This window comes from Bos indicus x Bos taurus, chromosome 4, assembly GCF_003369695.1.
Source record: "Bos indicus x Bos taurus breed Angus x Brahman F1 hybrid chromosome 4, Bos_hybrid_MaternalHap_v2.0, whole genome shotgun sequence".
NCBI classification, from domain to species: Eukaryota; Metazoa; Chordata; class Mammalia; order Artiodactyla; family Bovidae; genus Bos; species Bos indicus x Bos taurus.
In genome coordinates this window covers 767,332-790,521 of record NC_040079.1, presented here as the reverse complement: position 1 = coordinate 790,521, position 23,190 = coordinate 767,332, and the positions used below count along the sequence as shown (strand labels likewise).

At 55.8% G+C, this 23,190-nt stretch overlaps 1 protein-coding gene across 1 annotated transcript in view; it reads right to left on the bottom strand.

The window, feature by feature from the left end:
• The window catches only part of PTPRN2 (protein tyrosine phosphatase, receptor type N2), a 598,332-nt gene that overhangs the window by 374,370 nt on the left and 200,772 nt on the right, over nt 1-23,190 (bottom strand). The window contains exons 5-6 of the mRNA XM_027538454.1: nt 21,051-21,213; nt 9,677-10,034 (exon numbers count right to left, since the gene is read on the bottom strand). Coding sequence (XP_027394255.1) covers nt 9,677-10,034; nt 21,051-21,213 — 521 coding nt within the window. The remainder of the gene's footprint in view (nt 1-9,676; nt 10,035-21,050; nt 21,214-23,190) is intronic.

The following is a 23,190-nucleotide window of genomic DNA, read 5'->3' as shown; positions in this document are numbered from 1 at the left end:
ACGCCACGGGAAGGGCTGCCCGGGACCAGCCCCGGTAACCTGTCTGTCAGCTCAGTGGGCTGAGCCCACAAGGGGCCTGGATCCCACTCACAGGATCCGCTCTGGGTGTGAGAGCTGTGAACCCTCTCCGAGCGAAGGCTGGATGGCAGGTGTCCAGGCGTGCAGCTCCACACTGCACTTCTGCAGCTGAGAGCTGCATCTGGACCAGAGCCAGTGTGCATACACCTCAGCTTTTACAGACAAAAAGTGGACAGGGCAGTTTTCATCACCTAAGGGTGCCCGGGGTTCATGAGCCTCGCCTGAATTTTCACCTAGAGCTGGAGGAAGAGCAAGGCCCGGCAGATGAGCTGGAGGGACTGGGGAAGGGTGGGGAGCAGTGGGCCGTGCCCCGGGTGGGCTGGGGGGCGGGTGAGGCCTCGCAAACACGCCCGGGCACCGGAGGACACAGCAGTGTGCATGGCACTGAGCCGGGGCTCTCTGCACGTGGAGAACTCTGGGTCTCCCCGTAACCTTCACTACTTTCACAACTGGTTAAAAGCACAGCAAACAGTCTTCACAGGCTCTGGTTCCTGTGGCGAGCCGAAGACAGAACCCGAGAGCAGCGTTCGGTGAGCTGCGTTCCCGGCTGCCGACCAGGGCTCCATCCTGACAGCAGATGCAGGCCCGGTGGCTGCAGCCCACCCCACGCCCCAGCACGTGCCCTTCCCCAGGGTCCGGCATGCGGGGCTTTTAATGTTATGTGAATTCAAGCTTTTTCACAGGGACAAGGTGTAAATAGTGAATAAACAAAGGAAGAGGGTCTCTTGTCTAAGTTTTTACCAAATGCCCATTCCCCACACACATGAAATCTGTGGTCAGACTGCTGTATTTGGAGCAGGGATGGGTTCTCCTGAGCCATGACAGCCATGAATCGGACTCGGCCGTCCTGCAGGAGGGTGTCTGCTCTGAGTCACCCACATCTCTCATCTGCGCTTCAGCCCTCTGGGTGCGCAGCACAGCCACAGAGGAAGGGCACCCACTCACTGACCTTGAAGCACCTGCTGGAGGGACAAGACCACTTGGGCTGCTCCCCAGGGACTGAGACACTGTGGGCGCCAGCGTGGAAATCTGCCACCTAAACCCTTAGCAGCGTGCCGAGAGTAGGGTCACCCTAGCACCTCTGGGGGTCTCAGCCAGTTGGGTGATAATGCTGCCCACCAGTGTCCCATCATAACCCTGACCCCAATGCAACACCCCTTGAGCCCTGGCTCTGGTGGCCAGTAGGGCTGTATGTGTGAGCCCCCAAGACGCCTCTGACAAACAGCCGCTCCTTCAAGACTGGGGAGGTGGTTGATACAGGCCAAAAAATGAAGACACGGAGGACTACGTTCCAATGAAAAGAACAAGACGAAACCTCTGAAAAAGAACTCAAGGAAACAGAGAGAAGCAACTCGCCTGGAAGGGTGTGAAACAATAAAGACGCTCACTGAAGTCAGGAGAACGGAGGAATACAACCAGGGATTGACAAAGGAGTAGGAACTGCAAGAAAGTGCCAAACAGAAGCTATAACGGAACAGAAAGATCTGCTGGAAGGCTCCAACTGCAGACTGGATGAGGCAGAACAGGAGTCAGCCGCTGGAGACAAGCAGCGGAGCTCGCCCGGACAGAGCAGCAAAACGAAAGGGGTCCTAGCACGTGAAGACACCCCAGAGGGCCTCTGGGACAACATCCAGTGAAATGACGTCTGCTTTATGGGGACTCCAGAAGGATACGAGACAGAGAGAAAGGGCCAGAAAGATTACTAGAAGAAATAGTGATAAAAACTTCCCCAATCTGGGGAAGGAAACAGATATCCAGGCTGCCTGCCAATGCAGGAGCTCAGGAGATGTCAGTTCAATGCCTTGGTTGGGAGGATGCCCTGGAGTAGGAAATGGCAACCTACTCCAGGATTCTTGCCTGGAGAGTTCCATGGACAGATGAGCCTGGAGGGCCCCAGTCCACAGGATGGCAAAGAACTGGACATGATATGCAGGTCCTGGAAGTGCACAGAATTCTGGAGAAGATGAACCCAAAGAGACACACCAGCACATCAGTTCAGTTGCTAAGTCCTGTCTGACTCTTTGAGACCCCATGGACTACAGCACACCAGGCTTCCCCGTCCATCACCAAGTCCCAGAGCTTACTCAAACTCATGTCCATTGAGTCGGTGATGCCATCCAACCACCTCATCCTCTGTTGTCCCCTTCTCTTCCTGCCTTCAATCTTTCCCAGCATCAGAGTCTTTTCTAAGAAGTCAGTTCTTCGCATGAGGTGGCCAAAATATTGGAGCTTCAGCTTTAGCATCAGTCTTTCCAATGAACACCCAGGCCTGATCTCCTTTAGGATGGACTGGTTGGATCTCCTCGCAGTCCAAGGGACTTGCAAGAGTCTTCTCCAACACCACAGCTCAAAAGCATCAATTCTTTGGTGTTCAGCTTTCTTCATAGTCCAACTCTCACATCCATACATGACTACTGGAAAAACCATAGCCTTGACTAGATGGATCTTTGTTGGCAAAATAATGTCTCTGCTTTTTAATATGCTGTCTAGGTTGGTCATAGCTTTTCTTCCAAGGAGCAAGCGTCTTTTTAATTTCATGGCTGCAGTCACCATCTGCAGTGATTTTGGAGTCCAAGAAAATAAAGTGTCTCACTGTTTCCATTGTTTCCCTATCTATTTGCCATGAAGTGATGGGACCAGATGCCACGATCCTAGTTTTTTGAACGTTGAGCTTTAAGCCAACTTTTTCACTCTCCTCTTTCACTTTCATCAAGAGGCTCTCTAGTTCTTCTTCACTTTCTGCCATAACGGTGGTGTCATCTGCATATCTGAGGTTACTGAAATTTCTGCCGGCAGTCTTGATTCCAGCTTGTGCTTCATCCAGCTGGGCATTTCTCATGATGTACTCTGCGTATAAGTTAAATAAGCAGGGTGACAATATACAGCCTTGACGTACTCCTTTCCCAATTTGGAACCAGTCCGTTGTTCCATCACCTCCACTAACACCAACACATATTATAACGAAAACAGTAAAAGTTAAGGATAATGAGAGAATCCTAAAAGCAGCAAGAGAAAAACAACTTGTTATTCGCAAGGGAACCCCCACGAGGCTGTCAGCAGGTTTTTTTGGCAGAAACTTTGCAGGCCATAACGGAGTGGCATGACATGTTCAAAGTGCTGAACGGAAACCACTTCCGACCAAGAATTCTCTAGTGGGCAAGGTTATCATTCCTTGTGCATGGGTCAGAAGAATTAACATTGCTAACTGTTCATACTACCCCAAGGGGTTTCCAAGGTGGCTTAGTGGTTAAAGAAGCTGCCTGCCAATGCAGGAGGCTCAGGAGATGTCAATTCGATCCCTGGGATGGGAAGATCCCCTGGAGGAGGAAATGGCAACCCACTCCAGGATTCTTGCCTAGAGAATTCCATGGACAGAGGAGCCTTGGGCCCCACTCCACAGGGTTGCAAAGAATTGGACACCACTGACCACTCATGCAGGCACAGTTATAAAACAGCGTGGTATTTCTCCTGGCACAAAAACAGACACACAGATTAATGGGACAAAACCGAGAGCTTGTACGGTCAATTAATCCACAATAAAGGAGCTAAAAATATATAATGGAGAAAAGACAGCCTCTTCAGTAAATGGTGTCAGGAAAACGGAACAGCCACACGTAAAGGAGTGAAACTATGCTGCAACCTTACGCCACACACAGAAGTCAACTTCAAACGCACCAAAGACTTGAAGGTACGACCCGAAAGCCTGAAAGTCCGAGAAGAAAACATACACAGTAACTTCATGACATCCTAGAGATATTTTCGTGGATCTGACACCAAAGGCAAGGGAAACAAATGCAGAAAACTAAACAAATGGAACAATGTCAAACTGAAAAGCTTCTGCACAACGAAGAGTCAGTCAGTTCAGTCGCTCAGTCGTGTCCAACTCTTTGAGACCCCACGAATCGCAGCACGCCAGGCCTCCCTGTCCATCACCAACTCCCGGAGTTCACCCAGACTCACATCCATCCAGTCAGTGATGCCATCCAGCCATCTCATCCTCTGTCGTCCCCTTCTCCTCCTGCCCCCAATCCCTCCCAGCATCAGAGTCTTTTCCAGTGAGTCAACTCTTCGCATGAGGTGGCCAAAGCACTGGAGTTTCAGCTTCAGCATCATTCCCTCCAAAGAAATCCCAGGGCTGGTCTCCTTCAGAATGGACTGGTTGGCTCTCCTTGCAGTCCAAGGGACTCTCAAAAGTCTTCACCAACACCACAGTTCAAAAGCATCAATTCTTCGGTGCTCAGCCTTCTTCACAGTCCAACTCTCACATCCATACATGACCACAGGAAAAACCATAGCCTTGATTAGACAGACCTTTCTTGGCAAAGTAATGTCTCTGCTTTTTAATATGCTGTCTAGATTGGTCATAGCTTTTCTTCCAAGGAGTAAGTGTCTTTTAATTTCATGGCTGCAATCACCATCTGCAGTGATTTTGGAGCCTCAAAAAATAAAGTCTGACACTGTTTCCCCATCTATTTCCCATGCGGTGATGGGGCCAGATGCCATGATCTTCGTTGTCTGAATGTTGAGCTTTAAGACAACTTTTTCACTCTCCTCTTTCACTTTCATCAAGAGGCTTTTTAGTTCCTCTTCACTTTCTGCCATAAGGGTGGTATCATCTGCATATCTGAGGTTACTGATATTTCTCCTGGCAATCTTAATTCCAGCTTGTACTTCTTCCAGCCCAGCCTTTCTCTGACGTACTCTGCATATAATTTAAATAAGCAGGGTGACAATATACAGCCTTGACGTACTCCTTTTCCTATTTGGAACCAGGCTGTTGTTCCATGTCCAGTTCTAACTGTTGCTTCCTGACCTGCATATAGGTATCTCAAGAGGCAGGTCAGGTGGTCTGGTATTCCCATCTCTTTCAGAATTTTCCACAGTTTATTGTGATCCACACAGTCAAAGGCTTTGGCATAGTCAATAAAGCAGAAATAGATGTATTTCTGGAACTCTCTTGCTTTTTCCATGATCCAGCGGATGTTGGCCATTTGTTCTCTGGTTCCTCTGCCTTTTCTAAAACCAGCTTGAACATCTGGAAGTTCACGGTTCACATATTGCTGAAGCCTGGCTTGGAGAATTTTGAGCATTACTTTACTAGCATGTGAGATGAGTGCAATTGTGCGGTAGTTTGAGCATTCTTTGGCATTGCCTTTCTTTGGGATTGGAATGAAAACTGACCTTTTCCAGTCCTGTGACCACTGCTGAGTTTTCCAAATGTGCTGGCATATTCAGTGCAGCACTTTCACAGCATCATCTTTCAGGATTTGAAAGAGCTCAACTGGAATTCCATCACCTCCACTAGCTTTGTTTGTAGTGATGCTTTCTAAGGCACACTTGACTTCACATTCCAGGATGTCTGGCTCTAGGTGAGTGATCACACCATTGTGATTATCTGGGTCGTGAAGATCTTTTTTGTACAGTTCTTCTGTGTATTCTTGCCATCTCTTCTTAATATCTTCTGCTTCTGTTAGGTCCATACCATTTCTGTCCTTTATCGAGCCCATCTTTGCATGAAATGTTCCTTTGGTATCTCTGATTTTCTTGAAGAGATCTCTAGTCTTTCCTATTCTGTTGTTTTCCTCTATTTCTTTGCATTGATCGCTGAGGAAGGCTTTCTTATCTCTTCTTGCTATTCTTTGGAACTCTGCATTCAGATGCTTATCTCTTTCCTTTTCTCCTTTGCTTTTCACTTCTCTTCTTTTCACAGCTATTTGTAAGGCCTCCTCAGACAGCCATTTTGCTTTTTTGCATTTCTTTTCCACGGGGATGGTCTTGATCCCTGTCTCCTGTACAGTGTCACGAACTGCAATCCATAGTTCATCAGGCACTCTATCTACCAGATCTAGTCCCTTAAATCTATTTCTCACTTCCACTGTATAATCATAAGGGATTTGATTTAGGTCATTCCCAAATGATCTAGTGGTTTTCCCTACTTTCTCCTTTAAGTCTGAATTTGGCAATAAGGAGATCATGATCTGAGCCACAGTCAGCTCCCAGTCTTGTTTTTGCTGACTGTATAGAGCTTCTCCATCTTTGGTTGCAAAGAATATAATCAATCTGAATTCAGTGTTGACCATCTGGTGATGTCCATGTATAGAGTCTTCTCTTGTGTTGTTGAAAGAGGGTGTCTGCTATGACCAGTGCATTCTCTTGGCAAAACTCTATTAGTCTTTGCCCTGCTTCATTCCATACTCCAAGGCCAAATTTTCCTGTTACTCTAGGTGTTTCTTGACTTCCTACTTTTGCATTCCAGTCCCCTATAATGAAAAGGACATCTTTTTTGGGTGTTAGTTCTAAAAAGTCTTACAGGTCTTCATAGAACCATTCAACTTCAGCTTCTTCAGCATTACTGGTTGGGGCATAGGCTTGGATTACCATGATATTGAATGGTTTGCCTTGGAAATGAACAGAGATCATTCTGTCGTTTTTGAGATTGCATCCAAGTACTGCATTTCAAACTCTTTTGTTGACCATCATGGCTACTCCATTTCTTCTAAGGGATTCCTGCCCGCAGTAGTAGATATAATGGTCATCTGAGTTAAATTCACCCATTCCAGTCCATTTTAGTTCGCTGATTCCTAGATAAAAAGAAAGCTTCTACAGAACAAAGAATACCATTATGAAAATCCGAATGCACCCTCCTGAAAGGGAAAAGAGATCTTAAAAGCATATAACAATAAGGGTTTAATCCCCCAAATACAAAGAGAACTAATACACTCAACAACGACAAGAAACGCCAAACATCCTGAATTTTAAAAATGGGTTGAGGATCTGAAGAGTCATTTTTCCACGGAAGATGTACAGAGACACTCGGCATCACTAATCATCGGAGAAAAGAAAATCAAAAGCAGGCTGCGCTATCACCTCCCGCCTGTCAGAGCAGCTGTTGTTGAAAAGAAAGAAACATAAACGCTGCACAGAATGTGGAGAACAGGAAACGCTCGTGGCCACTGGTGGAAACGCAGCCAGTGCCGCCGCTTTAGTGAAGAGCATGGAGGCGCCTCAAGAAACTAAGGAAAAAGAGCACCATATAATCCAGCAATCCCACACCTGGGTATTCATCCCAAAGCAAGCAAAAACACTAATTCAAAAAATATGTATAACATGCAGCCCATGTTCAGCATTGTTTACTACAGCTGAGATACGGAAGCAACCAAAGTGTCTATCAACAGATGAATGGATAAAGATCAGGTGGGGTGTGTGTGTCACGCCGCATCTTTATCCATTATCTATATAGTGGAATACTATGCAGTCACGAAAAAGAATGGAATCATGCCATTTGCCCCAACATGGATGGACCTAGAGGGTATTAAGGTAGTAAAACAAGTCAGGCGGAAAGAGACAAAAACCACAGGATTTCACTCATATGTGGAATCCAAAACAAACAAAATCAAACAGAAACTCATAGATACAAAGAACAGATCAGTGCCTACCAGAGAAGAAGCGGTGGGGGGCCCGAGATGAGTGCAGAGGTGAGCTGCATGGGGAGGGGTGCAATCGGACCTCTGGTGGCAATCACTCTGCAGTGCACACAGGTTTCCTACTAAAATGTTGTGCACTTGAAACTTTCAGATATTAAAAAAAAAAATGATGGAAGGGGAGAAAGGAGGGAGGAGGAAGCTTCTGTAGTTTAAAAGGGGCTTAACAGGTACATCCACCTATTCAGTGAGCCTTCTTCAGATCTGACTTCAAAGAACCAACTGTAAAGAAAATTTTCAACTGAAAAATTTAAGCACGGATTAGCTGTTTGGTGATATGAAGACATCAGCATCAACTCTAGCACGTGATAAAGCTACTCGGTGAGGTCTATTCGAGAGCCGCATCTTTGGGCAATGCAGTGCCATGCGTGACAGATGAAATCTGATGGGGGCGTGCAGGGGAGGGGAGGGTCACAGAAGCAACGAGAGGAGCCAGGAGCTGCTTGTCGGAGCCCAGCGAGGCGTGTGTGAGCATCCGTCCTACAAGGCTCTCTGCTTGTTCCATGACTGACATCTTACATGACTCCCTTTAAAGCACACGGTGCGGCCGGGAAGACAACATATATAGAAAGATAACCGACACTGCAGCTTAGCACAGGAAAAACCACAACCCAAAGACGCCGGTAGTGAGTCACGGGAGAGAGGAGAAGCATCTTCGGCGGGTGTTCCGGAAGCCCCGAACCTCGGGGTGTGCGGAGCGAGGAGGGGCCAGTGATGGGGGGTGGAGCTGACCCCGGGGCAGGGGGCACAACAGACACACGGAGCCGACCACCTGCCGCCTGAGACGGTATTTCTCTCTTCCCGGTTCCAACATCCGGGGCAGAGGCAGTCGACAAACGGGGCTTGTGTTAAGCTGGGGGCGATGAGGAAGGAGCCAGAGAAGGGGCGCTCAGACTTTATACGCTCGGCTGGGTGGGCACACGCAGCAGGGGCGTTGGCGTCAGCACCATGGAGAGGGGCAGGGGTCCACACACAGGCCTCTGCCTGCCCATCGAGGGCAGGGCTGGCCGTCGGCAGCGTGTGGACAGTGGTGATGGGTGCTGAGCGGGGCCAGATCAGGAAGCACAGCGCTGGGGAACGACGGGCAGCGGGAGGCGGCAAGGCCAGTGAGAGGGGTTCCCGGGGAGCCTGCGGTTTAGAGCGGGCACAGCCCAGGGAGGGGAACGTGGGCAGCAAAGGAGCCGCTGCCCGCAGGCCGCCCGCCAGGGCCACCTGAGCCCAGTGTGCCTTCTTCCCCGAGACAGGAGTGGCCAATGACCACCTACCCTTGCCCGCAGTCACAGCTCTGCACCCCCTCCAGCTGCAGCACCACAGCGGCCGTCTGGACAAAGGGGGGCTGAGGAGAGAGCCACCAGCTGAAGGGCACAATGTGGGCAACAGGGGACTCACGGTGGCTTCAGTGACGCCTCTGCTCACAGGGGGAGCGCTAACCGGAACAGGTTCGCAGTCCCTGTTTTTTTTAATCTGCTACCTGCTTGATGTTATGATTTGCATATCTTCAAAGGAGAAGTCAGACTTGATCGCAATCTCACTTTACATTTTACGGTCTCAGGGAAAGGCTGCTAGAAGAGATGAGGGCCCCGGGCGTCGTAGAGACCAGGCCAGGCCAGCGGTCATCCGTCCCCCAGCGATGACCACTGCGGGGCTGACTCACATCAGGGTGCTGGGGTGTGGCTTGGGGGTCGGTCACTTCACAGGCCCAAGTTCCCTCCAGCAACTGGGACAGCACTCATTTTAGGCTGGGGTCTCCTGGGGACCCGTGATACCCACAGAGTAAGCAGCTGAGCGTGAGCTTGCCCACGGGAGTGGGGAGGCGTGAGAAACAGTGAGGCCCCTTCATAGTCAACCCTGCAGACACCACGTGGGCCCGATGGGCCTGTGACCCTCCCCCCAGCATCTTCAACAAGGCCAGGGAACAGCGAGGCTGCCGGGGCAGGAGACCTACACTGAGCCCCCTGAGTCTGACACCCCTTCCCCACAGGACCAGCCTGGCCACCTCCCCACACCCCGCCCCTCTCTAAGGGGGAGCCTCGGGAAGGGGAAGAGACCCTCGAAGGTCCAGCCTAGGCAGGCGCCAGAGAAAGACTGGAGCCCCCGAAAAGGCGCAGGGTGCTTACCATCGTCTGTGATCGGGGCATCCCTGGGGTCCGTAGGCGAAGGCCATCTCTGGGGGGCCGCCGGCGCCGACAGGACCCGAGGCGCTCTCCAAGGCGCGCGCACAAGGCCGCGGGGCGCGGGGTCGCCGTCCCTGGCGGGCGCGGGGGCCTTTCGGGCCGCGTAGGCGCCCAGCGCAGCCACCAGACGCTGCCTGTCCACCCCGCCGGCCACTTTGGGACTGAGCTCGTCCGGCTGGAGCCGGCGGAGCGTGCGCAGGGGGCGGCCCCCTGCGAGGTCCGCGCGCGCCGCGGGAGCGTAGGTCAGAGCGGACGTCTGAGCCACGAAGGTCAGCACGCTGTCGGCCAGGGGGTCCTCACCCTGCAGGGGCGGGGGACAAACAGCGGGTGAGCGCCCATCGCCAGCCACGCCCCGCAGTGGCCCCGGGTCCGGGCCGCAGGCGCGTCCCAGCACCCCAGGCGCGCCCAGGTTCGCCTCCACCGATGGGCGGGCGCGTCCGCGGTCCTCCCGCAGTCTTTCCACAGCGGCTTTACTGAAGCGCAGCCCGCGCGCCGCGAGCCTCGACCCATCCGTGTGCTCAGCGCCTCCACCGAGCGGCGCGGACACCACCTGTCTGCCGCCCGGACACCCGCACCCCTTCCGGGCTCCCCTCCCGCAGGCAGCGGCTCATCCGCGTCCTGCGTCCTTCTCCCGCGTGTCCCGTGCCGACGCTTCCTGTAGGGCAGCGCCGCGCAGCCTCTGGTGTCTGCTTCTTGCAAGGAGCGGGCTTCCCTTGTGGCTCAGCTGGTAAAGAATCCGCCTGCAACGCGGGAGACCTGGGTTCCACCCCTGGGTTGGGAAGATCCCCTGGAGAAGGCAAAGGCTACCCACTCCAGTGTTCTGGCCTGGAGAATCCCGTGGGCTGTGTAGTCCGTGAGGTCGCAAAGAGTCCCACACGACTGGGCGACTGTCACTTTTTGCCGCCCTTCTCGCCCCGAGCATGCCCACCCCAGGCGCGCCAGCAGGCAGCGGTAGGTGACGCGCTCCCTGGTACCCCTGAAGTCTGCTCTAAGGACAGGGAACGCGCTTGCGCTTTCATTCATCAGCTGGGGAACCTTCGGGTTCTTTCCGCTTTGGGGCCGATGTGAGGAACGCTGCTGTGAACAGCCGTGTACAAGCCTGCGTGTGAACATGGGTTCTTCCTCCTGGCTGACCGGTGGGTGGCCCTGCGCTAACTGTGCAGGAGCCGCGGACCGTGTCCCCGCCGGCCGGCTTGGTGTCCGTGCTCACCGTCTTCTACCGCAATGAGCGCTGTCTGCCTTCGGCCGCCCTGCACCGTGAGGAGGTTCCTGCCGGTTGGGTCTGCGTTTCCTGCCGCGGAGCTACGCCGACCCCTTCTCCCGGGCTGTGTGTTCGGCGGGGAAGGTCCGCCTAGACCTCTCCCTGCCCTGGGGGGTTTGCTGTGGCTCCGCAGAGGGGCTCCCCAGGGCTGCACCCCGTGTCTGACGTCAGTTTCCCTGCAGCTCCCTTTTTCGCTGGTCACTGAAACCCCTTTTGAATCTGATCCTTTTGACGCTGCCGGGGCGCCTGGTTTCACACACAGCGTGGATCCAGGCCTTTCCCTGGCCTCCCCTGCCTTCCCTCCTCACTCAGGACTCTCCCAGGAGCATGTGGTCTCGTCACATTCTGATTTGCCCACAGAACAAGGCCTAGTTTCCTCACCTCGAGGGCAGCTGTACAAACGTTAGAAGTCGCAGTGTCCTGCCTCTGACACGTCATCAAAATTTCAAGGACAAACAGTAATTTCCCACGAGGGTCTGACTCGGCGCGGCTTTCACTGTGCGCTCCGGGTGGGGTGCGGGGCCGCAAGCTCTCAGAATCTCGGGCTTCCCGTTCTCCACGTGCCCCTCCCTCGGGGCACAGTATCGGGCCAGGGGTACGTGCCTGGGGACCCAGCTAAGACGTGCAGCCACCACTGAACCTACAACGGTGGTTCAGACTCCCAAGGCTGCTGTCTGTTTCTACCAATGATGATGCTGGGGCTCAGCCTACAGCACAGATCTGGGGGCAGCGAGCCTGGATCCGGAACCCGCTGCTCTGCGTGCTGCTCTCCTTTCTCACGTAGGAAGCTCGGCCAATCACTTGACGTTTTGACAGTTGGTTTTCCTCTGTTACAGGAGATTGACCACTATCTGTCACATTGCGTTTATTTCTAAAATGATGTAACTGTGCTGTGCTTAGTCACTCAGTCGTGTGCGACTCTTTGCAAGTCCATGGACTGCAGCCCACCAGGCTCCTCTGTCCATGGGGATTCACCAGGCAATACTGGAGTGGGCTGCCCTTCTCCAGGGGCTCTTCCCGACTCAGGGATCGAGCCCAGGTCTCCCACGTTGCAGGCGGATTCTTTACCAGCTGAGCCACCAGGGATGTAACTATAGTTGTCATCAAAATGTTTAATTCCATCCAGCTGGCTGAAATCAACTGCTTTTCCTTTAGAGGAAGAAAAGATTCACAAGGGAGAGAAGGAGGGGAGGAGACAAGACGCCTCCACAGCAAACGGCCCTCTAGCACTTCTGCACAAACTGGGCGCGAGGCTCAATCTCAAGTTCAGCTGAACTCCCGCTGAGCAGGCTGCCTCGGAACGCCTGGGGTCCCAGCGCGGGGCTGGACAGCCTCTGAGAGGCTCATCAACCTGCCAGAAGCACCGGCTCCCTATGTGTGAAGGCAGCTTCTGCTCGAAGGGCCTTCTGTTACGGTCGGTGGAGAGGCGGGTGGAGGCCCCGCAGGCCCTCCGGGTGAGTGACCGTCAAGCCAGTGAGCTCTGGGACCGACTGCGATGAACAGCCTGTGGGGTCCTGTGTGCTCTCAGCCAAGTTAAGGTGAAGAGGGAGAGAGGGTTTTAGCAGGCAGACTGAAATAATAGAAACGCCAGCTCTCCCAAGTCACACCGGGTCCCGTGAGGGACAGCGGGGGCCCTGGTGTCGGGGACTGTGCACCCTGCCGCCGGGTGCCCAGGCCAGCATGGGCTGGGGACAGGGAGCGTCCTCACGGTCACCCCCCGCCTGCGGCTTCACATCCTGACTGAGCGAGCGAGCAGAGGGCGCTGGCCCCTGGCTCGGATCCCGCTTCTGCTCTCAGTGGCCTTTGCCCTAATGGGTCGTCTAACTCCAAGTGCAGTGGGGGTGGCCGTGGCACCCAGCACAGACGTGGAGGGGCTCCCGCTTCCTCACGGCTAGCCCCCGGCCCGCTCACACCAGTGATGTCGCTCTCTTTACCATCTCACACCTGCGCCTCCTGTAAGACTCGGGGACCCGGGCACAAGCCCTGGGGCAGCGATCTGGTGGGCTCTGTGCACTCGCACCTCTGAGTCAATAAGATTCTGGGACAGTTCTCAAAGCCCTGTTTTGAAGGTGTTTTAAACTTCAATTCAACAGACCTATGACCTGAGGTTTCCTAAGATAACACTGAGTAATCGTTAAGACAGCAGTTGCCCAAATCAGGAGATTAGCAACTGAAAAGCAGGAGAACTGGCCAGGCTCCAGCCACCATCAGCAGCATCACCAGCATCACCACCATCACAGCCACCACCGCTGCTGTGTGCTGAGCTCTGGACCACGTTCTACATTCTGGGGTGGGGGGTGGTGGGGGGTGGAACGCCTCAAACATGGGCCTGTCTTCAAACAGCTTGCCGACTGAAATGGAGTCAAGTCACAGACTTGGTAGTGGAAAGAGTATCAAAGAGGTTTGGTGACAGGCAGTTTGGAAGGCAGTAGTCATCCTGAGCTGGGGAAACCACGGCCGCTTCCTGGAGCCACAGTCCGCGTTGCTTCCCTGCCTGGACGTCTCCCCTTGCCCTGAGCCATGCTGGGGCCGGGGTCCTGGAGCCGAACGTCGGGCTACTTCCTCCCACGGAAGTCCGCCGGCCCCAGTCCCAGATCACTCAATTACGAGTTCAGCCTGCCAGAGCCTGCAGGCTCTCGGGTGCCACATGCCAGCTGACGCTGAGTGAAGGAGATTTTCATGTATACACTGGTCACTCACGCTCGTCAGATATTCTCTTGTGCCAAGCATCCAAAACAAATTAGGAAGCCCAAATTGGGCCATCTTTTGACCGCATAACAAACATTTCCTCTAGTTTGTCTCACAGCCTGAAGGCAGCATTGACAAGCACGCTGATCAAGACACATTTGCTGCGGGCGTGACGAAGCAAGGAGCGGTGGCGGTGTCCACAGGCTGCCTAACGAGGGCCCCACAGTGCCACCGGCGGCGGCAAGTCTGGGGGCTGCAGGGGGGCCTCAGAACCTCCACTTCCAGAGCATGAACGGGGTGCCTGCCCTGCCTGCTTGCGCTTAGGCCACAGAGGGCAGTGCTGGCCAGGCGCTCCTGGTCTCTCAGCACAGTGGAGCGGCTGCAGCGCCCCACACTTCAGGCTCCAGTTGCCCTGCCCACTCCCCACGCTGGCAGCCGGAAGATGTTATTCCTACTGACAGCGCTGTCACCAGGGCAGGCGTCCTCCGTCCAGAGCCTCACGCTGGCCCCTCTCTGACCACGGCAGTGCTGTCACCAGGGCAGGCGTCCTCCGTCTGGAGCCTCACACTGGCCTCTCTCTCCCCACGGCAGCACTATGACCAGGGCAGGCATCCTCCGTCCAGAGCCTCACGCTGGCCCCTGTCTGACCATGGTGCCTGTGCTGTCTCTGCTATCAGCTTCTAGAGCTCACGAAATCTGAGGTTGAAGGGGTGTTAAGTTCCAAACCACAGGGGTGACGATTTCCGCAGGAGGCTTACAGCAATGCGAAGCCTGGGTGTTCAGTTCCGAACATCTGGCCATGATGTCACATTAAGTAGCTTGGAACTGGTCTCGAAGACCACTTATGACAGGAAGCGTGTGTGGTGTCCCCTCGACCCCAGCCCTCCCTCACCTCTGCTCCAGCACACTCTCCTCCCGCTCTGTCCTCCGCAGCTGCACCCACGGCCTCACGCCTGCGGTCAGAAGGCCCAGGGGATGCTCCAAAGCAGGCAGCCGCCGGCTCCTGTGCGCCCGGGTCAGCCCGAGGCGGGTGGCATGCGTGCTCCGCCTGGAGGACTACGACGGTCGCAGCATGGGTGGCATTTTCCAACTGCCAGGGCCAGGCCGGGCTTTGACTTGACGTGTTTCCCTTCTTTCTGACCTTCTCAGCCACCCTTGTGTAGAGACACAGTTCAGTTCAGTCACTCAGTCGTGTCCAATTCTCTGTGACCCCATGAATCGCAGCACGCCAGGCCTCCCTGTCCATCACCAACTCCCGGGGTTCACTCAGACTCACGTCCATCGAGTCACTGATGCCATCCAGCCATCTCATCCTCTGTCGTCCCCTTCTCCCCCTGCCCCCAATCCCTCCCAGCATCAGAGTCTTTTCCAAGGAGTCAACTCTTCGCATGAGATGCCAAAGTACAGGAGTTTCAGCTTTAGCATCATTCCTTCCAAAGAACACCCAGGACTCATCTCCTTCAGAATGGACTGGTTGGATCTCCTTGCAGTCCAAGGGACTCTCAAGAGTCTTCTCCAACACCACAGTTCAAAAGCATCAATTTTTTGGCGCTCAGCCTTCTTCACAGTCCAACTCTCACATCCACACACGACCACAGGAAAAACCATAGCCTTGACTAGACGGACCTTAGAGACACCACTAGCCTCATTTCCTGGATTAGGAGACAAGCTCTCCGGGGAGGAGGGGCCCAGCTGGGATCTGGCCCCAGGCCTGGCTTCAGGCGGGGCCCCAGGGAAGTGGCCCCACCGGCAGGCTGCCTGCTGGAAAATGCAGAACTGCGCTCAGCTGGGTCTGGAGGAGGCAACTTGGGGACCTCGCTTTGGCTTAAAAAATTAACATGTGAAAGCTGGACAACAGCTCCAGGCCCGAGTTCCTGTGCTTCCCACCTAATTGCAGTTTTCCTCCGAGGTTTGTGCTCTGGCCATCATGTATTTTCCTTCCACGTAAGCTAAAAACCTCACAGTCCGTGTTAATTATTTTGCCTTAAACATCCAATTGTTTTTGTCCAGAAATTTACAAATATTATGTGGGTTTCTCATTCCTGGCTACTTGCCAATTTACTATTTCTGGTTCTTTTCTTCCCCTTAGCAGATACTGGCGTCTCTGCGTCAACTTTCTTTAAGCTGAGGAATGTCTTTCAGCGCATCCGAGGCACGAGTGTTGCAGACTCGAGTGCTTCCCGCTCCCCTACAGTTGTGAACAGTGCAGAATCCAAGGCGACGGGGTTTTGTGCCCTTTCTGTTGGTTCCACTGTTGTCTGGTCTGCTAACGAGACGTGAGACATCGTCCTTATCAACAGCCCCCGGATGTAAGGCATCTGTTTACCTGAGGATACCGCTAAGATTTTCTCTTTATCTTTGGTTTTCCCCCAATTGCTTATGATATGCCTAGATTTTGTTTTCTCTGTATTTATCCTGCCTGAGGCTCAGCCAGTCTCCTGCATCTATGTTTTGATTAGCTTTATCAGTTTTTGGAAAAACACCAGCCACTACTACTTCTTTAACCATTTCTTCTGCTTCCTCTCTCCCATGTAGGATTCCAACCGTGCAGGTTAGAGTACTTGGCGCTGTGCCCCGTGTCTGGGTGCTTTGTTCCATTTCACACTCTTTTTCTGTATTTTTTCTTTTATTTTTGACCATGTCTACTGACCTGACTTGAAATTCACTGATTCTTCTCTCCACGTGGCTAGTCTATCATTAAGCTTCTCAAATGAGTCCTTCACCTCTGAGCTTCCTTTAATTTCTAGCATTTCCATTTGGTTCTTTTTTACTGTTCCCATCTCTCTGCTGCAATTTCCCATTTGTTCATTTATGTTTTTTCACCTTTCCTACTCAATCCTTAAACATATTTATCTTACTTATTAAGATGTCCTTTTCTAATAATTCCAGCACCTGAGTCATATCTGGGTCTCCTCCTATCCACTCTTTACTCTCTCGACCAGAGTGGCGTTTTGCTGTCCTTCATGGGTCTCCCGACTTTTGATTGCATGTCGGATCAGTCATACATAATTGGGATTGTACGTTTGATTATTGCATGAATGAGCAATGGAGACCAAAGCAAATCATATTTAACCCGTCTTCTCTCCGTCCGAGTCCGTGGAATCTGTCACTGAAATGGTGTGGACTTTGTAGCCGAGTCGGTCAGATTCGGTCACTCCTGCCCACAGTAATGCTGAGGGTAGGCTCAGGCTCAGGTCCAAGCTGGAGTCAGCCTCGAGCGCTGCCTCGCGCTTTGCAGTCAGCCGCCAGCTTTCTGAACCTGGAGCTCTCTCTGATTCACAGCCCCACATGACATGTGCAAGACACTTCTTTTCCTGGCTTTCTGCACTCTACACATCAATCTTTCTCCACCACGTTGCCTCGTCCAAAACTTTCAAGGGGTGAGGTGTGCTCAGCAGGGCTTGGCGCCCCTTGGAAGGACGTCTCCCAGCTCCCGTCTCGGGCACTCGGCGCTCTGTGCAGCCTGACTCTGGGCTCTACCCTCATACTAGTCTCCACTGAAAACGGCTCCTTAAAAACCTCAGCTGCATTCTCCCCCGCTTCCCCCCATGGTTCCTGCCTCCAGGGAAGTCTCTGTGGTCTCTTCTTCCCTAGAAGGATCTCCTCCCTTTCTGAATTTAGTTCATTCAGGGCTCTTTGTATTAGCTCTGTGGGCTTTTTCCTTTAAGGCTATGGTTTAGCAGCTCACCTGGCCTGTTCCTATTGTCAGAGTGGACTGGGGTGGCCTCTTGACGTTCTGCCCTTCGAGATGATCCAAACATCTTCAACTGCTGACTTCTGGGTGTTTGTCCAACACCCATCCTCTGGGAAGCCCCTGACCCCATGTGCCCTTCCGGCTCAAGTTCAGCCAGTCATTAGTACTAAACAACACAGTTCGGCACCATAAATTCAGAGCTCTTCTCTGACGATCATGACAGCTACATGCTTGATGACATACACGGAAAAGGTGATTCCTAAAGTAATCCACCGGAAACTGGTTGCATCACCAGTGTCGAAAGCTTACGCTTCCAACTGAGACATGTCATCAGCTGACGGGTGGGGAGATCGGCCAGCGCTGCCCAAAGCCCTGGCCGGGTCTGCACAAACGCTTCTCACACCCGAGTCCATGTCAGCTCATCGGAGAGATGACCAGGGCTTTCTCCTCAGTTAAACCCTGGACACAGAAGATAATTTCTAGACTTTTGCACCTTTTTTAACATAATGAGAAGCATCTATCTCACACAGAATAAAAACGCCTGAGCCAGAAGCCAATGTTGAGAAGCCGCTATCTCAACACAGCATAAAAATACCTGAGCCCTAAGCTGCCGAGTGCTCCTTTTCTGAACCATCCTTGTGACCATCATGCTCAAACAGCCGCACGGTGAGACGAGCACAGAATCCGTTCTTCAAACTGGGCGCTTCTGAGAGGCGAACGGCTCGCTGGATTGCAAGGAGCAGCAGCACACCCAGCCCGGCCCAGGCAGGACCCCAGGGCCTCATTTTCGGCTGGGACTCTCAAAGCCCGGCCCCGGCAGGGCCCCAGGGCCTCATTCCCGGCTGGGACTCTCAAAGCCCGGCCCAGGCAGGGCCCCAGGGCCTCATTCCCGGCTGGGACTCTCAAAGACCGCAGAAGCCAGACCTGCTGGCAGGTGGCAGCTGCTGAAGGAGGCTGGACAGGACCGCGGTGTGTCGGCAGCCGTGTGTCCTGAGACAGAGAGAGGCCTGGGGCACAGGCGTCGTCTCGTGGGCAGCCCAGGGCAGCAGGGCGCAGCCTTTGGAGGAATGACTGGTGCCAGCAGAGAGCAGTGGCTCCCCCTCGATGGGGCAGGTGCCAGACAGCCCGCCCGGCTCTGGGCCCTCTGAGCTGGGGTGGGCACTGAGGCTCTGCGGGCATCCCAGGGTCAGAGCCTGGGCCCCGAGAGGTGGGCAGAGCTGAGCCCGCACTCCTGGGCATCGCCAGGGCCCCTCCCAGAGGACCAAGGCCCCACCTCCCATTCCCCACTGGGCCACCATCACCCCTAACCCCAGTCTCCTGGGCGCTGACAGCCACCCGGGGCCCAGGGGGCAAGGCTGCCCCACGTGTGTTTCCAAGTCTGGTGCCAGACAGAGCTCACGCCATAGAGTGCCCAAACCTGAATGAGAAATGGGCCGGCGGGCTTAGGACTGACCACCACGGGCGGCCATCGCCGCCCAGCTGAGCAGCCGCCAGCCCGCCTGGGACCTGGGCTCAAGGCTTCATTCGGCGCCACCAACATCTCATCAGGAAGGCCCGTCCAACTGCTTCACGGGGAGACTTCACCGGAACGCCTTCCGCTCAGACTTCTCCCTCGCCTGTCGCTGACCGAGTGCCTCGTCCCCGCCTTCTCGCCGCGTGCACTCCACGCGGGTCGCTCGTTACCAACTGCTCATGCCCGCTGCCCAGGCACCCGCCCCGGGGTCCCCACGACGGAGTCGGGATGCCCACGGCCGGAGCCGAGGCTGGGCTGGTAAAGACTCGCCGGGCCACTGGAGGGAGCCCCAGACGATTTCTGTTTTACATTCTCAAATCCCCAGCATCGAGAGAGCGAGGAGCGAGGCTGGCTTTCTGCTGTGAGAGGAGACGGAGTCCGTCCTGCCGGCGGTGTGCCGGGCAGCGGCCTCGCCCCTGGGTGCTGGGCGGGCGGGGGCACAAATCAGATTTTCTTCGTGAGCAGGCCACGCCCCTGTGAGTCTCTCATGGAGCCAAGCACACCTTTGAGCATCCAGCAGATGGCTTTCAGACTTGACCTGGTTTCCGTTTTGCCTCTAAAACAGGGATGACTACTTCTAGAAACTACAATGAACTGAGCCCTGGGCTGAGAGCTTCATCCTCCCACTGATGTCCAGACCATCACTGCCCAACGGCAGGACCCGGGAGGACAGAGAAAGGGAGCGGCCTCCCAAGGCAGCACAGCACCAGCGGAGGAGCCGCAGCGTCGGAACCCCGGGCATCTCTTGCGCTGCCCTCTGCCGGCCGCCAGGACAGGGTCCTGGCATCGATGCAGCCCCATGGTACCCAGCTCGGTGTCTGCTTCACAGAAAGTGCAAGGTGGAAAACCCGAGTTTAACATTAAAATACACAGTGTGGTGCTCGCCTCAGCAGCGCCGCATGCGTGCTACATCCCTTCAGTCGTGTCTGGCTCTGTGCGACCCTATGGACAGCAGCCCTTCAGGCTCCGCTGTCCACGGGATTCTCCAGGCAAGAATGCTGGAGTGGGCTGCCACATCCACCAAATAAACAGCGTCAGTGCAGCCGGGTCAGCAGGGATACGGCCTGCGCTGAGGAGCTTGCAGAAGGCTCACAGGAGAGCTTTCAAACCCCCCACCCTGCCCCGCTCAGGCGGCTCCCTGGAGCAGGGGGCCAAGGGCTGGAGTGGGGATGCAGACCCTCCCTCTTTGTGCGATTCCCCTCCGGGGCCTGCGCTCGGCCGCCCCGTGCTCCACACGGCCGCCCTGCACGGGCCCCAGAGCCCAAAGCCGGGAGGGGTCTGAGAACCGGGCTGAGAACCGGGCTGACGCGGGCCGCTCGGGCTGCAGAACCTGGGGAACCGAGTCAGCGCCCCTTCTCCAGGAGCTACGAGCAGGCTGCGGAAAGGGGCGTGTTTGCCACCAACACCCAGGGCACAGCGTGGCAGAGGGACACAGCTTGGCGGAGCAACCCAACCCGCCCCGGGGTTCTGGCGCGCGGCCTGGGGCAGGCCACCAGGGGGCTGGGGAGTGACCTGACCAAACCTGGGGGTGTTCATCCGCCTTCCGGGCAGCCTCTGGGTCAGACCCAAGGCCGAGTTCTGCAGGCGGCAGGAGTGCGGCTGTCACATACCCCGCCCTCCCGAGCACGCGGACCTGGGTGCTGCCCCCAGAGCCCCTCCTCGGCATGCGTGAGGGCCCCGGACGCCACCTCTAGGCCCTGCTCCCCCAGGCAAGTGAACAGCTGGCAGTGCCGCTTTAACCGGCTGTCATGAAAGCACACCTCCTTTCCCATCCAGAAGGTTACGAGACTGCTCGATGCATTTGTAAACTGTTCTTTTCCATGGGCTTCGAGTCCCAGAGGTCTCCAGAGCAGACTGGCCCCGCTGCAGAAGGAACTCCCACCCGAGGGCCTGACAGCTGGCACACAGGACGCCCCGAAGGAGCGGTGCCCACGGACAGCTGTCAGGGGGCGCAGGAAGACAGGGGTGCACACAGGCCCTCCAGGGGGCGGGGAGGCCCCCCGTCCTTCCACCCCGCCCACCACTCGCCCGGGACATGGTGGGGAGAGCCCAGAGGGGCCGCAGGCACGGGAAACATCCCCTGTGTGCGCCTGGACAACGAAACACCCCGAGAACAGGGCCGCGAGGGTCACCGCCCCGACCCGAGGGCTGCGAGGCTCACCTGGGCAGGTGGCCTGTCCAGCTCCGGCCCTGGGAGGGCGTCGGCGGCGGCGGCTGCCTGGGACAGGGCCTCCAGGTAGGGCAGGTAGCGCTGCAGGGCCTCGGCCAGCACGCCACCCTCCAGGCTGAGGCTCCGCTCGTCTGGGACGCTCTGCTTCGAGCTCCTGGGAAGGAGAGGGAGGCGTCAGGCGGTCCTCAGGCACAGTGCTGGCTCTGCCCTCAGGGCCCACAGCGGGCAGGGGGGCAGCAGGGCTGTGCAGGCACTCAGGCACCAGGCCAGGCGGCGAGGGCTGGCAGCAAGGGCCCGACCCGCCGCTCACACCGCCCACGGTGGTGCCCTGTCTGCACCCAAGCCTGGTGCTGGGACACAGGTGAACCTGGTGAGCGAACCCTGACTTACTTTCTCAACAGCCGCCCCACCACTGGGGGCAGAGACAAGCCGGAATGGGGAGTCGGCCAGGACTTACTAAGTGCAGGGAGAACCTCAGCGGCAGAGAGGCTTCCCGGGCAGGGAGGGGAGACTGGCGAGCGCTGGGCCCGCCGCCCCCTGCTCTGGGCCTGTCTCCGTCAGCGGCCTCCCCTCCACTCCCCGCCGGGTGCCAAGGAGCAGGCACAGAGGGTGAGAAGGTCGTGCTCACCCACCTCCCGGAAGAGGGGAACACAGGGGTCCGCAGGGCATTGGCTTGCTAGTCAGCTGACGGGGAGATGACCCCGGGCCCTCCTGGCGCCCCAGTGTGACCACAAAAGGCAGGCAGCAATCCTGGGAAGCTGCCTGGAGGAAGGGACCTTGTTCGCGTGGGTTTTCTTGCTCTTTGCTCTCCTGAGAATCTGCATGGGGCCTCGGCCACAGTCAGCACTGGCAACAGTGTCCGCTGAACAAATGAGCTTGGAAACACGTGGTAGGCTCAGGTGACGCCGAGTTAGCGCAGAACCTGTGTCCCCACCGCTGACCTCGCAGAGGGCGCCTCTCCAGCACCAGGAAGGGCAGCCCTGTGACCAGACTCTGCTGTCACTGGGGGTGAGTTCAGGACAACCAGTGGTTGCCTGCGGTGAATGGCAGTGATGCAGGTCATGAACTTGGGAAAAAAAATGTCCTGTTTCCTTTTTCTTTAATGACAATGCATTTTAAAATCATGTAAAACACAGTACTCAGCCCCCGTTGGACTCGGACAACTGCAGACGCCGTCTGTGGGCACAGGAGTGGGCAGGCTCCGAGGGAGCCGCACACGGCTCACAGTGTGCTCTGCGGGAGCTCGGCAGCCGGGCGGCAACCGAGAGCCACAGACTGCGGCCGGAGGCCCCGGCGTCCTCGCAGCTGCCACGTGCGCTTGCCGCTCACACAACTAAACGCTGGGTTTCACCTGTGTTTGTTTCGCATTAACTGCCGGAAGTGCCCCAGAGATTGGAGGAGGCTAGCCCGGCCCCCAGCAGAGGCAGCACTCCCAGCCCGGGCCGAGGGTGAGTGCCTGTCTGCTGACTGCCTCATTTCTCCCGTCCTTCCCCTGGTGTTTGTGTTTGCAGAGACGTGGGTTTTCAGGAACAGCTGGATTTTCATGTTTACTTACAAATGCATCAAGTATGGTAAAAGTCGTGATACCTGCAGGAAAGGGTGGGCAGAAATGGGCCTGCGGCGCTCCCAGCCAGGCGCGGTGGGCGGCCGTCATGCGGGAAGGCCGTGGACACGGCGAGGGACAGAGAACGGGCTGCCTCTGTGCGCCCGGAGCTGAGAGCAGGGCTGGCCTCGCTCTGCAGCCAGAAGGCGGCCTGCAGCCTGTGTGCAGAAGAGACTGCCCGCTGCCTGGGTCTCCTGTGGGAGACCCGCGCCAGCCCCGGAGCCCCGAGGGTCAGGGCTCTGGAGCCTGTCATCACCACCGCCCCTTCTCCGAACTCCCCGGGACCAGAGCCTGCACAGCTCAGGCCCGACCGAGGGGAGCTCCCTGGGCACCCGGGCAGGATCTCGCTGGGCTCGAGGGCCCAGCCCCCTGCCCCCCGGCCTGGTGTCTTCTCAGACAGCAACCTGAAGAGGAGGGATCTGGCCGTCATCCAGGTGAGAGGGCGAGGCCTGGCACGTCGCTGGGTCTCACGACGACGCCAGCTCTGGTTGTGCCTGGAAGCCGCGGGCAGAGCCGAGCTGCTTCTAT